This window comes from Telmatherina bonti (genome assembly GCF_933228915.1).
Source record: "Telmatherina bonti genome assembly, chromosome: 7".
Classification (NCBI taxonomy): Eukaryota; Metazoa; Chordata; class Actinopteri; order Atheriniformes; family Telmatherinidae; genus Telmatherina; species Telmatherina bonti.
Window position 1 is genome coordinate 19,363,877 of NC_136625.1, and position 17,993 is coordinate 19,381,869.

Consider the following 17,993-nt stretch of genomic DNA (forward strand, 5'->3'; position numbering starts at 1 on the left):
ATTTTGCCCAAATCTGTTTTTATTTTCATTGGCAGGGACAATAATATGATCAAAATTGAAGGAGTGACATATGGTGCTTGAGACAGAGAAATTCTTGAGAAGCATCTTAGAGAAAAAAATTAAAGGACAGAGGTTCAGTATTCAGAACAACAGTAAACCTGATCTTAACACTTAATCCTAGTTTAAGGGTCAACATCAAAATGTCTTTGAATGGTGAAAGATCAGACCTCTATTTATACTGAGAAACCAATGGAATGGTTCAGATTGCTGTAGACCACCATCAGAATCCATCCAGCTGGAGCTGGAAGAGTTTAGCCTTCAGGAATGGGCAAAATTCCCAGTTGCCTGATGTGTCAAACTTATAAATACTTATACATAGCCCAGAAGACTTTCTGCTGCAATTGAAGCTGAAATAGTGTGTTTTGAAGATCTTTGACTTGACTGGGGCTGAATGAGTGGGTGGGTATGTTGTGTTGATAAAATTAAACAGTTGCTCAGGTCGTAAGGCAATAAGACAGGATCAATAACAAATAGGGTGAATACTTCAGCACAGCATCGTACCACTGAACACAATCATGAGGAAATAATTATCCCATTTTACATTATTTTTAGCCCCTTGTATTTGGAAAAAAAAAAAAAATTGAGTACCGCTGAGTACAGCTGCTCCTTCATGACTTCAGTTGTTCAAGTCTGTATTTCCCCGGGGGAACAGTCCCAGTAGTTAATGGCAAATACATATGCATAGACGAAAGCACACACAGCAAAACTGCCATACCGCAGACCACCGCCACAACTGAGACATGGCTTTTCCAGGCCCAAGATGTTGATGCTAAACTATAACAGCAGTGCAGCATCCGGTTACATCACAAGGGGTTCTTGGGCCCCATTTGGTTAGTTGCCCTGCTTATAGTGTCCTTCCACTGCCCCACCCAAGTTTTCTCACACATGTCAGATATTGTTGCCATCCATCATGTCTGAGAAGAAAAAAAAAGGTGTTTGGGTAGATTTTGCAGTATAAAATAATTTCCAAGTGATTCAGTTTTTTTTTACTTATTTGTGGATGTGCAGTATTGTATTGGTGTTTTATCACTAATGAATGCATTTATATACTGTTATATTAAAAAAAACTCAACTGAATCACTATCAAGTCTTTGAACAAAATGTGTAACATGTTGTGATCATTATGAAATTATCTGAGTGAACCTAAACCTAAAACTTCTTACCTTTAAAAATATCTATGATGACTGAAGCCCTTAAAAGATTTCGAATCTAAAGATCATTTAAAAAACAATAGCAGACTAAATCTATGCTTCAGTGGTGGAAGTCATGATGTGTGAAGTGTCTGTTACTGCACGCCAAAACGATCCTTTGAAACATTTGAGAAATATGCAACCTATAGCAGTGATTAGGGCAACTGCATATAAAGTACCTTGTAAAAATGTCATGCTACGTGTGTGGCTTGATGTTGTGCTGATGTGTAACCAAGGCAGATGGCATTAATGAAGGTAATGGTCACGTTGTCAAAAGAAAGCAATGATGGTTTTCTTACCCTAGTCACGTAATTGTAATTTCCAACAGAAACCAAATAATGCTATTCCTTAGAAACCAACTAGGAAGTGATTAAGCATTTTAGTGGCATCATTAACTGAATGAAAATCAGAAGGAAAAAAAAGCTAGCTGTCATATGTTGGTGTTAAGCTTGTTTGAAAATGTATGAATATTTGGAAGGGTTGTGCATAACACCACCACTCAACCATTCATCCTACTTCCTTATGATGAGTTGGTAGCTTGTTAAAAGAAACACTTAGGAGTGGTGCTTTATATGTGGAAGCACTTATGTGAGGCACATTTCCCTCCTCCTGCTTGTGTTTTATTAAGCACCATTATATTTCATATTTATGGGTGTGAATAAACAACTTAGATGGTTATTTTAATGTAAGTACTTGTTGATACTAACACCACCCCTCAGACCTTGAAATAAGAAAACACTTAGTTAAATGGTAGGAAAAAAATACATCTCAAATTATATTTCACATTACTGGCAAACCTTAGATTGCACTTAGAGAGAGAGAGAGAGAGAGAGAGAGAGAAAAAAAAGGAAATTAGTCTCTTGACATGACTCCATTTGTTTGTGGAAGTGACTGCCCCCCCTGAGCCATTAGTTTTAGCCAATACCTGCTGTTCGTTTAACATTTTAATGGAGAGGGGATTCTGTAAACCTCTCAATTACTGCTTTATCCATTTCGGTGCCATGTTGACTCTCTAACAAATGATCCCTCTCCAACAGGAGGTCTTTCACCGTTTGTATCTCATCTACACAGTTGGGTACTCCATCTCTCTGGGGTCACTCATGGTGGCTGTTGTCATCTTGGGATATTTTCGGTGAGTCTTTGGAAGTTTTTCTGTTAAACGTTTCAACCAGGTGTTCCCAAGACAATTAGATTTTGCCAGTGGGTCAAAACATTAAGGGGACGTGGCAAAAGGGATAAACAGAAGGCTTAAATGTTTAATGATAGCTTATTTTTTCTGTTTTTGTTTTAACATTCAAGTTTAGTTAGTTAGTTAGTTACAAGCATACTGGGAAGTAGACAGCGTGTTAATTTTGTGATTATTGTATGAATAAAAGGTGCTCTATGGTGAAATTGTTCAATTTTCCCATACCAGTTAATTACAAAATAGCAGCTACTTTGCGTCCAAGCACCGAACTAAAGCAAATATTACCTTTAAATTTTACTTTGACTTTTTATAAGACTGTAATAAATCTACCTTTTGAGGAGCAGTGGGCCTCTAGGCTTATAGTAATGCATTTGGCATTGTCTGACATTTAGATTCTTCTTTGTTTTCCTGCTGACTTCATATTTTATTGGTAAACTACTAACAAGTTGTGTTCTGGTTTTGTAGTTTTCCAATGTTTACATAGATTTCAGTTCTTAAGCCACCATAAGTGGGAGAGGTTATTCTTTAACTTTCTCCATAAGAAAATATAAAGCAAATTTAAAAAAGAAACTTAATAAGCAGTTACAAGAATTGAGTGTAAAATATTACATCTGTTTTCTAAAGAGCTAAAAGGATTTTCTGCACATTTTGTCTCTTATTTTACATGTAACTGCTGATATCCAGAAAAAGCCAATACCAAGGTCAGATTTGGCTTATTTTGTGGGGCAGTGGGTATTAAGAATTGATGTCAAGGCACTGTTTACAAATGTTCCCACTGGCGTAACTTACTGTACAAGCAGTCAGTCAGAAGGTTTTAGGAATTCTCCCAACTGGCACCAGGAAATCTACGGGCCAAATGAGTTTAATAAGTTATCCCAGGGGCCCATCTGACATTCTGGCACTGAACACCGAAGTGCTCCAACCATGTCTCCCCTTCAACACATGAGCTTTCAGAAAGGAAAGCTCATAAATGTTTTCCAGGGAGAGCAAAGGGATATTTTACATTAGCACTTGTGTTCACGTTCTTTCACCTGGGAAATGCATGCTAGATTAGTTTTCTTAAATCAATATCTTTCAGGAGGCACCTTGTCAACTCATTAATGAAAATTTAGCAAAAAAAAAAAAAAAAAAAGATGAAAATGGACCCATAGGGTTCATATTAGTGTTTAAAAAAATTAGCTTTCATAATATTTGGCACCAATGACTCTTCAGTAAATATTTGACTCTTTTTTTTTTTTTACTTAGTCTCTTAGCTTTTTGGCTATGTATCTAACAAATAAAGTGCCATGCATAATAATGGCAAAGGCCAGCTCTCTGTAAATGTTTAGGATGTTCTGAGAGAATTTTAGACAGAAGTAATCTTTGCAACTTCTCAACACATGCTTGCAATTTGTTTTTACAACTCACTTTAAGCAAAGCAATCTGATATTTGTGTTTTCCCTAAATCTCAAGAATGTGTTATCGTCAGCGTGGAATTCAGCTGGCTCTAATTAGGATGAGTATAGCCTGTGTGTGTATGTGTTAAAACGTCTCTGCATGCCTACATGAAAGGTGTGCAAACTGACACAGACACCATTTTTAACCGTTTGACTTTGCTGCTGGTGTTTTGTTTCCTCCCCAGACGGCTGCACTGCACCAGGAACTACATCCACATGCATCTGTTTGTATCCTTCATGCTAAGAGCTATCAGCATTTTTGCGAAAGATCTTGTTCTCTACTCCGAGTCTCCATTAGAGAACATGAAAAGAGTCTCGATGGAAGACCTGAAGTCCATCACTGAAGCTCCGCCAGTCAACAAAACACAGTTTGTAAGTGAACACACTCATAGATGGAGTCACTATACTTGCATACTTATAACACCATATGTTTTCCTTAATAAATACAAAGAAAAAGGAAATATAAGTAAAACAAATTAAAAAATGAACAGTTACTTTTGTGTTAAATACAATATGTTCAGTGTGTCAAAGAATACATGGTAAAAACTAAATTTGATTTCTTTGCATGCAAGTATAATTTAATTTGTAGTGTAGTTTGGTGTTCTGCATTTGCTTCCAAGGTGGAAGTTGTACATGTCTTTTGCAAAGTCGCACCTGCCTTTCCAGTGCTGGAGCAAACATACTGTTTGTCAATGTGCCAGCGTGTTACTAAGCAGTCTTTGGCTTTTCCTTTCAGAGTCAAGTTTAGAAAATAAAAACATTTAAAGATTATTTACTTTTCATGGATGCTTAAATATACAAATAGTTTATTCAGTATATTCAAGGTAAACACCTTCATCTGTAACAACTTCTTTAAAGGACATAATATAATATATGCAAGAGTGTGACAGAACTTTATTCTCTGTCCCTTGACGAGGTACATTTATCAATGCAAACTTTAATTTGAAATTTTCTGAAATAGATGGAGACCTCTCCCTATGCAAGCTGGCCTTTTTCCAATACTTTTTCCGATCAGTGACAGGAACTCAATAGTTGTCAGCAGTAAAACTCCTTTCAGTTCATGAATTAAGGTCATGTTTAAATCAGTAACCCATGTCTCTCTTGCAAAAGCCTTGATGCATCCCATCAATGCTTGTTAAATCACGGGCTGATGGCTGGAGGAAGAGAAGATAATAAGACAACACTTGGAGAAAGGAGCACTACACTGTCAGCTATTAATCATGGCGTGACAGCGCAGCAGCAACAGCTGCATCCGCATGGAGCTTTGACCTCATCAGGAGCTTAATCAGTGGATGACAAAACCCGTGTTGGCTCCTGGGACTGCTTCACATCCTGTCGATACACCAGCACGTAATCCTAACTTGTTTATTGTTAACCTCTTTTCAAACACAAGTACTTTTTAGTACCACAAGGAGTATAACTAAATGATGCTCCATTTATATTTAAACAGGTATGAGATCATCCGTTTATATATCCATTAATTACTTTAATTTTTTCCTACTTCCAAAACAAATTAAAGATACCAATGGGAGGTCCATAAAGCAACAAAACTGGTGTTTTCGTCCTTGGTTTATTCACTTGTTATAGTCACCACTTTTGTTGTCTAATGATTTATTAATAATGCATTCATCTCTATTGAAAAAGATTATAAAGGTGATCACAACTTTCATTTAGATTTTACTTTTAAGTTTAGATTCTTTGGTTTTTTTTTATATATACATTTACATTAAACACACTACATTAAACTAGTTGAAAACTATTAAAGTGGAACTATTATGTGCATTTCAGGCTAATTTATTTTTATGTCTGAGACCAGAAGGGCTGGGATTGATCGAGTTATCGTCACAAATCGCTTTATTTACTTCAGACCGACCCTCTCCGTAGGTTGTCAGATCAGCTTGTGGGCAAAACGAGTGGATTGAGACTCTTCCGCATTAAGCCCCGCCTCCTGCCACTGCACTACATCGGGAGCGCGCACCGCACCTGCTTTCTCCGTCATTGTAACATCTCATAAACAGAAGGATTAGGCTAATATGAACTCAATTAAAAGAAAAACAAAATACAATGTCAACACATAGCATACAGCCCTACATGTTGGAACCTGAATCAGACCCTGAAAACAAAGTGGAAAACAGCAACCCACAGCAACGAATGCAGCAGGATGTCTCTCTTTGGTAAACTCACCAGCCATCGTTGGAAATAACTTTATCCGACGTTTTCCACCCGCCTGATGTATATATACATGCCCTTGTTAACCAGTAGAAGGTAACCAATCACCGAATCTTATCCCCTGGGACGTCACAAGAATTTCCAAGTAGAAAAAACTCTCTAAAACGACGTGTTTTTCATCGCCATGGAAACTGAACGGAGAGCGTGCTGGAATTCAAACTCAAATTCAAACATGCGTTTAGGTGATGAAAAACAGCGCCGTTCACATGTTTGATGAGGATTCAACACTGTAACTGTAGAAAGCTCAGAAAACTCAAAATACCATAATAGCACCCCTTTAAGGAAACACAATACCCGGTATGTTTCTCAAAACTTTTTAACATGCATAAAACAATTCATATATTTTCAATTTCATCAATGTAAACCTCCAAGTTGTAAAACTTTACTAATGAAATTTATATAAACATGATTTTGTCCAGCAGAACTTCGGGTGGAAACTTGGATGGAACAGAGACAAATAACAGGCTGTTGGTAACAAAAGCAAGGATGCCATTTTTTAAATATTTTAATTTTCAGAACAAGAGAAATGTCAACTGATATTCACACATGCTTCAAATTTAAAGGCTAAAAAACTTTCTCTATTTTATCCCATCAGTCCTCAAAAATTTTAACATGTTGCAGTGTTTTTCTGCTCTAAATGCAAACGTGTTTACTAAAGAAAACAGATCTTAAATTTCATAGACTATTGATTTAATTCATATTTGATATTTCTGCAGGTGCACAATCCGTCTTATGACCAGTCAACCAACTTTTAACGACATACTGTGAGGTATTAAACAGGCACAGTCCTGCTTTGAACTGAATGCTAATTAGAGCAACACACTCATAATACACAGACAGGGACGAGTACTGCAAATGAGCTTCGGCTAGCTGTCCTACATTCATAGCAACGGTTGCATTTCTTATTAATGTAACATTGCCTTTAATGTATTTTCTCTGTCAAATCAGTTTTAAAATAAATAAGATAATGCTCTGTCATGTCCAAGGTAATTTTCTTTTTCCATTTTAGCAACGATAGTTAAGCATGTTATCATGTTAGGAGGCTTTACAAGCAGCAGTTGCACAGATGAGAGGTCATTTAATTAGTTTTTAGGTACAGTACAGAGTATTGATAAGTCTGGAATTTTGACCTCTAAATGGCACTAGTTTTAAATTAAATACAGTTAGTTAAATGAGTTAAAATGGGACTTTTGTGTAGAAAATTTCATGACAGTCTGTCAATAATCTATTTGTTTTCAAAAGAGATAACTGGAAGTTGAAAATGTTAACTATATAATTGCAAAAAATGCAGGAACACTGAGCTTGGCAGGCTAATGCTGATTCAGCTAATAAAGAGCGCCGGTGGTAGCTAATCAAGTGGTTCACAAGCTCCACAGGACATGAATGCCAAAACAAAATTCAATAGAAATCCATTTACCATTGGACTGTGTACATTTAACACCTTGTTATTTCAAATAAGTTCCCATTTTCATGCCAATATGACCAAATGTCTTCCCTCTAACTGAAACGTGTAAAGGGTTTATCTTTAAATATGTAATGGTGCTTTTTTGTTACAGTGTTCAAAACTCATACTCAATAATGTTCTCTATGTTTGTCAGCTTTATTGTCAAATTAGATTGTAATGGCCTCCATTTAGTAGCATGCCTTTTATTTCCTGAGCCATTCTTGAATCAGGACCGTAGTGTTTAATTAACAAAGCTATTGTCAAAGGGAAAAAAAAGAAAGACAAAAGAAAAGGCTCAACAGTTAAAACACATTTAGTTACTGCTCAGTAACAAGCTGAAGTTGAGACTGAAATCAAATACTGTAACTCATCTCTGGTGAAAAGAAAAGAAAAGAAAAGAAAAGAAAGAGCTTGTTAAGGTTTACTCTTCAGTTTGTCATCCAGAAACAGCACTGCTTCAGCTGGGGAAAAAAAACAAACCTTTACAGAAATAAGCTACCCAACCCCCCTAGGGATCAGTGAGCAATAATCACACTGCAATAATCGCAAGCGCACAACTATGATTAGTGATTATTGCGCTGACAGCAGGTTTGGCAAGGTTAAAGAGCGTAAAGATCAACTATACAACTACGCTGAATTTAATCATAGCTAAACATCTGCGAATAACTGTAAACATTTCTAAACGAAAAAAAAACCCAGCTTTTTCTTCTGGTTTCTAACAGTTGATTTTACACCGTGTCAAAGTTAAATGCAATATGAATTTAAGCTGCTTATGTAACAGCGTGTCATACTGTTGAAAAACAGTCTGAGGATTTGAGGGTTAATTAGGTGGGGAGCTATTTTCAGCCTGGACCAAAGTTGCTGACTGACCAATGTTGTGGCTAAAATGCTGGCGCAGAATCCCATCACAGGATTTGAAAACATAATCAGCTATAATCAGTGCTCTGCAGAGTAAAAATAATTCAAATGACTTGCATAATATTTCTGACCTTGAATAATGTAAGGGAAGCTGTGTTTAACCATTTAACATAAAGGAAATACATTCACACAACAGCAAGAAGCGTACATCCAGAGTAAAATGATCCAGAATGATCAAGTGTTTGACAGAAAGGGCAATAACTTTTATCATGTAAAGAAGTTTTGAACACATGTATTTCAGTAACAGAAAAAAACAAACAGACATTTGATGTTTTGAAGGAGGTGAAGCAGACTGAGCAACAGTTTTCTCATCCTTTCTTTAAGCTTATTTTGGTTCTAAAGTAAGGGTGTAATCATATGGGACACTAGGCAACCCTGAAAGGTGAGAATGGTTTCATAATGTATCAGCAGGCAGGAAATACGTTTTGGCACTAATCCATTCAGTGTTTATTTAAGCCAAATGTAGTAATTTAAATTCACTTCCTTGGTGCATGGGAAAACCAGCTCAAACATAAGACAGGTGTAGCGGCCCTTATCACAGGCCTCAGTGAGGATTCTGGCAATGTTCTGCATCAGCTGCAACTCTCTGATTTAATAAATGTATTTCAATCTTGCCAAGGTGTAAGTATTCAGCAGCCTGAAGTGGAAGATTCCTGGAGAGATTACCGCAGACGTTCTCCACTTGCAAATCCTACTGTTCACTCACAAACAACTCTTAGATTAAGTTTGCACTGCAATCGTTGTGACATTTTAAAGAAAGTTTTTGTATTAGACTTAGAGTGCTTCTTGGCTTCCTCTGACAGTATTCCCAAGCCAGATCAGTTTAAGTCAATGTATTTGCAAAGGAGGGAAGTGGAAACCATTCAAAAGTATTTTTCTAGGCGGTACCATCATGCCAGCTGTTGTTGAAATCAAAATGTGTTACTACTGATACAGTTGGAGTGTAAGGACAGAAATATGCACTACATATATTTGAAATGAAATATATGTTATGTACTTAAACAAAACCAAAAATAAAACCCAAAATAAATTTTTTGTCAATGTGGAAGCTGAATAATTGCCTTTCTTTGTCTGCTGTTCTCTATAGATTAGCTGTAAAGTGGTCGTGACCCTTTTCATGTACTTCATGGCGACCAATTACTACTGGATCCTTGTGGAGGGTCTTTACCTCCACAGCCTCATCTTTATGACCTTTTTCTCAGACAGAAAGTATCTCTGGGGATTTACCCTGATAGGATGGGGTGAGTTCTACTCCATGTACATTCGACTTACCTTCACGTGATGCACATAACCACTAAGGTTCATTTTTGATGATCAAAGAAATATGCACAATAAGTGAAAGCAGTAGGAAGTGAATCGTCTGTACAGAGATGCTGCTTGAATGTGGGCTTCTCAGTTCCTGCATTGTACACACTGTGCGTATTGATTACATAAGCACAGCGCATACAATGTGGATGCTGTGCAACCCAGGTTCTACTTACACAGTAGCCTATGAGCAAATTGAATACTTTGAGTCAATTTCTTTTAATAAAATCTGTTTCATGACAGCAAATAATTGTGGAATTGATTTGAATTTTTTAGGAATGCCCGCTGTGTTTGTGACCATCTGGGCGACTGTGAGAGCCACGTTTGCCGACACAGAGTAAGATATCTGCATGATTTGTTTATGTCACTTTCTTAATCAGATGGTGCAGTTTATACTGATTATACTAGAATGTGAAACAGAAAACAGCTTCCCTTAAAGATGTGCATGTAAGAACTTAACAAAAAAGCCTCTAATTTTCACCAGATCTTAAAATGAGGAGAATATTAGGTAAGATTACAGCAGAAAATGACACTGTGTCATTATTTAGCGCAAGGTTAAGGGCTCAACACAGGGATGGAACGTCGCTTTTTCTCGATTAATTTCTTATGGAACTTGTGCGAAGATGTAAAAATCTCTGCCTGCTTTCAGCCAAGCGACATTCGTGCATGTGAAATTTTGCCATCGTTCATGTAGACGTGCACACACAGGCTTGTAACGCAACACAAGAAAGTTGGAAAATGTTGAGCTTTTGTCGCTGACACGTGGCGCTACAAACAACCAGTGATAGTTTCACCGACTCAGCCCTGAATTTTCCTGGATCAACTTTGAGGTCTGGCATCAAATGATGACATTCACTATGAAGCTTCCTTGTTTTTAATAATGAACTCAAAGTTGTCTTTTTCGTTAACAGCAAGATTTCTATCTCTTCATCCTTGAGGCTTTCACGTACTGCTTTGAAAATGCAGTTCCCTCTGATTTCACAAAATAAATCACATTTCTTAGAGACAAGTGATACGAAGGCGCAATGTGCGACGCTGGCGCTGCTGTGTGTCGCATCCGGTGTGTTGGGTTTCACCTGGGTGGCAATGACTTTCGCCTGTCACTTTCCATCATCCATGGGTTGGGCCCACGACTTATTCTGGTCTTATAAGTCACAGTCCAGCAGAGTTTCAATGTTTCCTGCTCCAACAAAACCAGACTGAAATTATTGAGTCTTTTTTCAGAACTTGATAGCTTGTTAAATGTATATAATTTGATTCAGATGTGTTTAAGCAGAATACATTAAAAACTTGCTAGATTTCAGTTCTTGTAGGACAGGAATAAATAAGTAAGTCAAAAAATGATTTGCGAAGTGTGGAAAAAAGAAACACACTTACTGCTTTCATAGGAATTAGGAGGGTGAGTTGGCTACTTACCATCTAGTGACACGCCAAGCATTGTCCAATTTGAAACGCTCCATTGAATCCACTCTACACACCCGCACTTCTTTTAGCATGTAGCAAAGGCTACTATAAGCTGTGAAGCCTTCGCAGTCATTTCTTCCAGAATTCATTTTACAAAAGATGGCAGGGAATGAGTGTGTGTGTAGTGCATATACTACCAGTCAACAGTTTCGACATAATTTCCCATTGGATTTAATAGAAAAAAATAAATAAATATATATATATATATATATATATATATATATATATATATATATATATATATATATATATATATATATATATATATATATATACACATATATATATATATATATATATACAGTATAGATAGATAGATAGGTTTAATTATTAATATTGTTTAGCCTCTTATGTCGTCACGTACTTTGAGGCTGTGTTATAAAGACATTCTTATGGAGAATGCATTTTGCTCTCCTGAATGGTCATCAGGGATAAAATTGCTCCAAACCAACCTCGGGGTGATACCTCAAACCCCTCTGACAATCGCTATCCTCCGTGTCCATATTGCTCTGGACAATGGCCACAGCTCAGAGTTTACAGATAAGTTAGTGCAGTGTCCAGCATATCTGTAATGTAGAACTCAGCTGTGCATTTTAATTCCCAGTCAGAAGGCAAAAAGAAGAACACTTCTGCCTGTCCCAGTCTCCGTTTGCAGAAAAACAACCCACGCATGACAATTACTGCAGCTCAAGCATGTGCCTTCAGAGCTAATTGGTAAATTTGAGGCTATGCATTTGAATTAAACGAATAAAGCCCTATCAGTGCGTTTGGTCAAAAGCTTTCTCACTTTTAAAGATGACATGTAACATGCTACCACCACAGAAACTATTTTAATTACACATAGAAAAAGTACACACACATAGTTTTTTCTGTTTTATTTGTGCTGTCCGTGCACAAACCGCTAAAGTTCACAGACTTAAGAAAGCCAGATATTATCAAGAAGATTTACGTGAAACTTGAGGGTAATAAATTTATGAAAAATTAATTGAAGGCAGAATTCTGGCCTTAATTTTTTTTGGCATTGATCATTAACATTTAGATCTGTTACTGCATGGTTTTATATGTTTCTGGAGGTATAAGAAATAACTGGTGGAAAGGGGCACTATAGTGATGACGCTTTATCCAGTCTCTGTCTTATTATGTTGTGAAATAACATCAGAGAGAAACAGAAGGATTCTGGTTCATCTGCCAGCTTAACCCTTCATTATCTCTTATCATTCGCCTTGTGTTGTTATTTATTTTCTGCAGGTGTTGGGACATAAGTGCAGGGAATTTGAAATGGATATATCAAGTGCCCATCTTGGTGGCTGTGGTGGTAAGTATATACTCAGAGCTTGCACTTTACCTTTGCTGTGCAGGAAATTACAGGCACCTGTTGCTTTACAGCTGCACATCGAGAGACCGTGCATGTTTGTAATCACATATAATCATATCATTATGTTCCTATTTTTCTCTTCAGGTTAATTTCTTGTTATTTCTGAACATCATCAGAGTGTTGGCAACTAAACTACGAGAAACAAATGCTGGAAGGTGCGACACCAGACAACAGTACAGGTACAGAACACTTTAAAAAGTTTTACCAGAACAAAATGTGCTTTTAGATTTATTTGTCAATTCATCCAGACATGAAAAACTAAGCTTGTGACTTCATTTGTTTCATGGGATCTGTGACACTAATTGTCCATTAGGGTGTCAATTTAGTCTTTTGAGTGAGAGAAATGAGACTTTCCACTTTTTTGCCCAACACTATTTCATTCATTTTGTGAGATTTAAGCAGTAGGTGAAAATGAACAATTTCTGCAGTGGTATTTATATTGCACTATTTTACCCCAAAATTCTAAATTTTAATCGTCTCTAGAAAATTAGAGACAATTGTGTGCAGAGTCGGTCCATTTATTTAATTTTTTTTCCATAGGCAGCTAAGTACAGGATTAGAGTTTTGCAAACAACATCAAGAAAATTATGTGAAATATCAATCAAAAATTAAAAATTACTTATTAATCCCATAAATAACTGTATGGCTTTAATTTGGGGTTTTTTGTTTTTTTTTTGTTTTTTTTTAAAATCCTAGTGTTAAATACATCAGTAATCCAGTCAGTACCTGTTTGTGATTCTGTAAACATTTTGCATCCAACAGGAAGTCTTTAAATTGTTGTTTGAGGACTTTTTAGTTTATTTATTGCTCTTTTTACTGGGTTCAGTTTCAGTGAGACATCTGGATCATCTTACATTTGCTCCTCTTTTTAAGGCACATGTGTCTACAGATGGGACATTATTTAGTTCAGGGGTTTTTGAACTGCAGCCAAACTAGGTTGTGATTTTTTATGATGTCCAGTGTGGGTTTTGAGTTTTCTTTTAGGATCACTGACTTGTTGCAGTATCCATCCACATACATATGATGTTTACTTCTACAGTTTAATAGTCTTTGTTCAAATTCACTTGCATTATACCAACAACTGTTCCACTAATTACTGGCTACAACCCAGTACTGATTCCGTTTCTGCAGCCTGGCTGATTTTATTTTAATTCATGGAAACAGAACTGGTTTCCAAATTACTTCAGGGTTACATGTTTAGGACTTTTTTTTCTGTTTTGTTTTCCTCCCTGGAATTTGGTGGTGAAGAATCGGGAAAGGTTTCCCTCTCAGTCTTCCACGAAGGTCATATTTGTTCAGGTGTTGCTGTAAAGTAGTAGAACAGTGTAGCACCACTCCAGAGTCTGCTAAAGCTTCCTGAAGGTTTTGTGGTTTTAATCTGCTTCTTCAGCACTCATGTGAGTATTTTCTCTGAAAGAATTCTTGAGCTTCCAGACCTCCTTTTGATCTCAACCACTTTTAACTACAATTTCCTAAGGACATGATGAAGTAAGGAAACTGCTACATGGAAACACTCCCATCTCCTGGTAGCATTCTCCTGCTTTTGAGATTATCAGTTATTAACCAGATAAAACTAACTGGGATTGTTAGCTTATTCACATGAGTGATTTTTTTTGCCAGGAAGTCAGCAAGACATGTCAACATAAAAACAGTTAATAGCAAAACGTAATTTCTGTTGGATGCGTAAAGATTAGCTACCAAGAGTGGAAAGTAACAAACACAACCACGGCCCCATAGTTTCACATTGTTTGTCATTTAAGATGGAGCAGAAGGTTTCAAATGAAACCAGTTCGGACAAGTCCAAGTTATTTTGTTGTCTATTTCATGCTGATGAAACTAAATGTTCTTTTCCTAAGCTTGGTGTACTCACAAGATATGGTCATATTTAAAACGACCAATGCACTGGGCATACTGGCTTTTATTCCTTTGAAGATAGATCCCCAAATATGGAGGAACAAGTCCCAGAAGTGCTTTGTAGGCCAAAGTCAGATTGTTTCCCCGTGTACATTTTAGGAGGGTCAGCCAGTTGTGGCATGAACCTCAAGGTACGGTGAAATAGAGTTAAAAGACTGTAAAGGTTTGTTTTTAACTTCATAAAAAAAATGAGTTGTTTTCCAAAATAGAAAACTAGTTTCAACATGAGTTTCAATGTTATTTGAATGATGAATTCTTGTCAATATGAAAACTTTGATTCTCTCCAAAGGGGTTTCTGTTAAGGTTTTGATTTGCAGAGCACTCATTGGAGATTCATCCAAGGTGGAAAACAGCATGGATTTAGAATTGTTTGCATTCAGCACCAGTTTAAGTTTCTGCAGACAAGACTGTGTTACATCAAAACTGCATGAGCAACAGCTTAAAGGAGTCTATTTCTTGCTTATTGATTTAGATAAAAAAATTAAATTTGAAACTAAAATCTCTGACAATTACTTAATTTTTGTATGATGCCAGTTGTAGCCCTCTAAAATATTAAGTGTTGGCATTTTGATTAAACTGATGGAAAAATCCTTTATGTTTTTGGAGTTCAGTTCAGTTTAGTTAAAAATTTATACAAATATTTTCTTACAGAAAACTGTTGAAGTCCACATTGGTGCTGATGCCACTGTTTGGTGTCCATTACATCACATTCACTGCTATGCCGTATACAGAGGTGTATGGCATTCCATGGATGATTCAGATGCACTACGAGATGCTTTTCAACTCTTTCCAGGTAAACTGTTGGGGTAGGAATGCAAATTTTCTTGAAGGGTTTTTTTTATGTCCCTCTTCAAATCTGATTGACCTCTTTGGATTCGACATGTCCTCAAGATAAAGGTTATCACCAAAACACAGTTAAAGACTTTCCAACCATTGCATTGTTTAGCTCGATTTATGGTAAGATCCTAATTAAGATGAAGAAAATGGCAGGGGTAACTGATGAGGGAAAATATCAGCGGTAATGCCAAATTATACAGCTAAAATGTCATATTAAGTGCATGCTAAATGTAGCTGAGTTGTGATAATGTGAGTAAACTCAATGTTCTTTTTCAGGGATTTTTTGTCGCCATCATATACTGCTTTTGCAATGGAGAGGTAAGAACTCGAACAGCTTTACATAAACGTTTTATTTTTGTTGTTTTTTTTAAACTATCTTTCTTATTCATGTCTGAATAATTTTGTGTCTTCTAAGGTACAAGCTGAGATCAAAAAGTCCTGGAGCAGAAGAACTCTGGCTCTGGACTTCAAAAGAAAAGCACGAAGTGGCAGTAACACCTACAGCTACGGACCTATGGTATCACACACAAGTGTTACCAATGTCACTGCCAGGGGACCACTGGCCCTCCACCTCACCACAAGGCTGGGACCCGTGCCTGTGAATGGGCACAGGAACCTTCCCGGGTATGTGAAGAATGGCTCGGTCTCAGAGAACTCTGTACCCTCATCGGGACAAGAGCTCCACATTCCCGAAGAGGAGCAACCTGCTCATCCACGGCCCAGAGAGGAAGAGAAACCCTCGCCTGTGGTTGAAGAGGAAAGGGAGACGGTCATGTGACTTCTAGGGAACTGTGTATTGAAATGAAACATGGAAAGACACATCATGAAACACTCTCAGGATGGTCTGAAGGGGATGACTGCAATCATCAACACTGCCAGTTTTTTTTTTCCTGTGAATCGAGCCAGAACATTGCCAGCTAATGGGGCTCAAGGCATAAAGGGTGCATCACTTTTGCAAGCTTCTGTGAGCAAGAATGACTCCCAAATTGTTGTGGCGATTACTCTCAGCTCTTTCACAAACTGCCTGCCACGGAGAACGTGTAAAAGGCTACACCAGACTGTCCTTTCTTAAATCTCTTCCACTGCCATGACTGTTTTTTTATCTACATAGGTTGAGTCCGTCTTGTGTTCATCATTTGTGCATAATTTAAGCAGGAGTTTGGTTGGGTAGGTACAGCAGCTGCAAAGAACAGCCTTGATCATCTGCTGTAAAACCAGGTGGGTCTTGAGGGCACGTAGTGGCACAAACATGGGCAGGATTTAGATTAAGTGCATTCCTGGCTTAAAAAGTCATTCATACTACTATTCTGAGACGTCTGTTCATGCTTTGTGGAATTGTATCTCATTTGTTCCGCTTTGATTTAGATCCACTTCAGTGTAAAAGGGAAGGTACTCAGGTAATGGTAGTCTGTTGTTGCACACCTGTTTTTGTGTTTTTTTTGAGTGATGTTTTATCATAGTCTGCATTTCTCTTTAGCTGATGTTGGTGTGTTATGTAAGGCTGTGTTGATTTTCAACTTTTTTTTTTTATTCAAAAATTTTGTACAGTTTCCATCCCACTTCCAGTTCACTCCTCTAAATATCTTGGATTTTGAATGGTAGAAACGAATGTATTTTGTTCAGATTTTTTTTTTTTTTTTAATTTTATTTTGTTTTAACACATAACCAAAGTCAAAACACCAATATAGTAATAGTTCTTCGAAAGCTGTTCAGTGTTACAAGGATTAAAGAAGAAGCTCTGGTAATAAATATATCATGTATTCCCACAAGCATTTAAAAGAAGAAGACACCATTTTTAGAAAAACACCCTTGGTGCAGCAGGCAGCCTTAAACTCATGTAGAATACAAATTAAATTTAAAAAAAAAAAAAATTAAAACAAAAAATCTTAATCCCCTGGAAGACAGGGAGTAAAATTTGTGGTGTAAATGAAGGCAAAACAGTCATTTTATAGAAACTTTGACGTGCTGCTTTTTTAATGTATATATTCAAGTCACAATGTTTACAAAGATCAGAAATACATTCTAATTGTGAGCTAAAGTGTTAATGTTATAAAGCTGTTGTAATGTATTTTTGCTCATGTGCTTGTTTTTAGAATGTTGGTAATCTTTGATCATGTATATAGTCCAAACAGAATCGGTGGACATATTTGCAGGTGACAGAGGGCATTCATACTATTATTTACTGAAGCATTCCACAAGATATTTTTAACTCTGTATCTTGAAAATTACTGCACTCAACCTGCATGCCTGGCAATGTAGGTCACACCATCTATTATACCAAAGAGAAAAGGCATGCTATGCCTTCAGAGAAAAAGGTTAAACAGCGAAATCTATTTGTACCGTCACTCAGCACGGTGTTTACCGGAACAAATCTTCTTTAAGTTGGAGTGGAACAAAAGCATTCATAACAATCCTTAGCTAAATGATGAAACAGTGCCTTTCATTTGAAAGGTAGCATGGTTAGATTTGATTTTTTTGCCTTAAATTCTCATTTTTATTTAAGATCTAAAATAAAAACCACAAATGAGGTGACTTTTTTTCTTTTGTTTATGTAATGCTCTCTTAATGTTTAAGTATGATTCTAATTCCTAGATTTTCAGAACCAAATTCCTTCAGGTTTTATCAGAACATTTTG

General features: G+C 36.8%; 1 protein-coding gene across 1 annotated transcript in view; it reads left to right on the forward strand.

Annotated features, from left to right (window-relative positions):
* The window catches only part of pth1r (parathyroid hormone 1 receptor), a gene marked incomplete at its 3' end in the record, with an annotated part of 59,274 nt that extends 43,138 nt beyond the window's left edge, over window positions 1-16,136 (forward strand). Inside the window, exons 5-13 of the mRNA XM_079243181.1 lie at window positions 2,288-2,382; window positions 4,058-4,244; window positions 9,551-9,704; window positions 10,045-10,105; window positions 12,481-12,547; window positions 12,692-12,786; window positions 15,173-15,314; window positions 15,635-15,676; window positions 15,774-16,136. Of these exons, the coding sequence (XP_079099307.1) occupies window positions 2,288-2,382; window positions 4,058-4,244; window positions 9,551-9,704; window positions 10,045-10,105; window positions 12,481-12,547; window positions 12,692-12,786; window positions 15,173-15,314; window positions 15,635-15,676; window positions 15,774-16,136 (1,206 nt within the window). The remainder of the gene's footprint in view (window positions 1-2,287; window positions 2,383-4,057; window positions 4,245-9,550; window positions 9,705-10,044; window positions 10,106-12,480; window positions 12,548-12,691; window positions 12,787-15,172; window positions 15,315-15,634; window positions 15,677-15,773) is intronic.
* Between the last annotated feature and the right edge of the window lie 1,857 nt (window positions 16,137-17,993).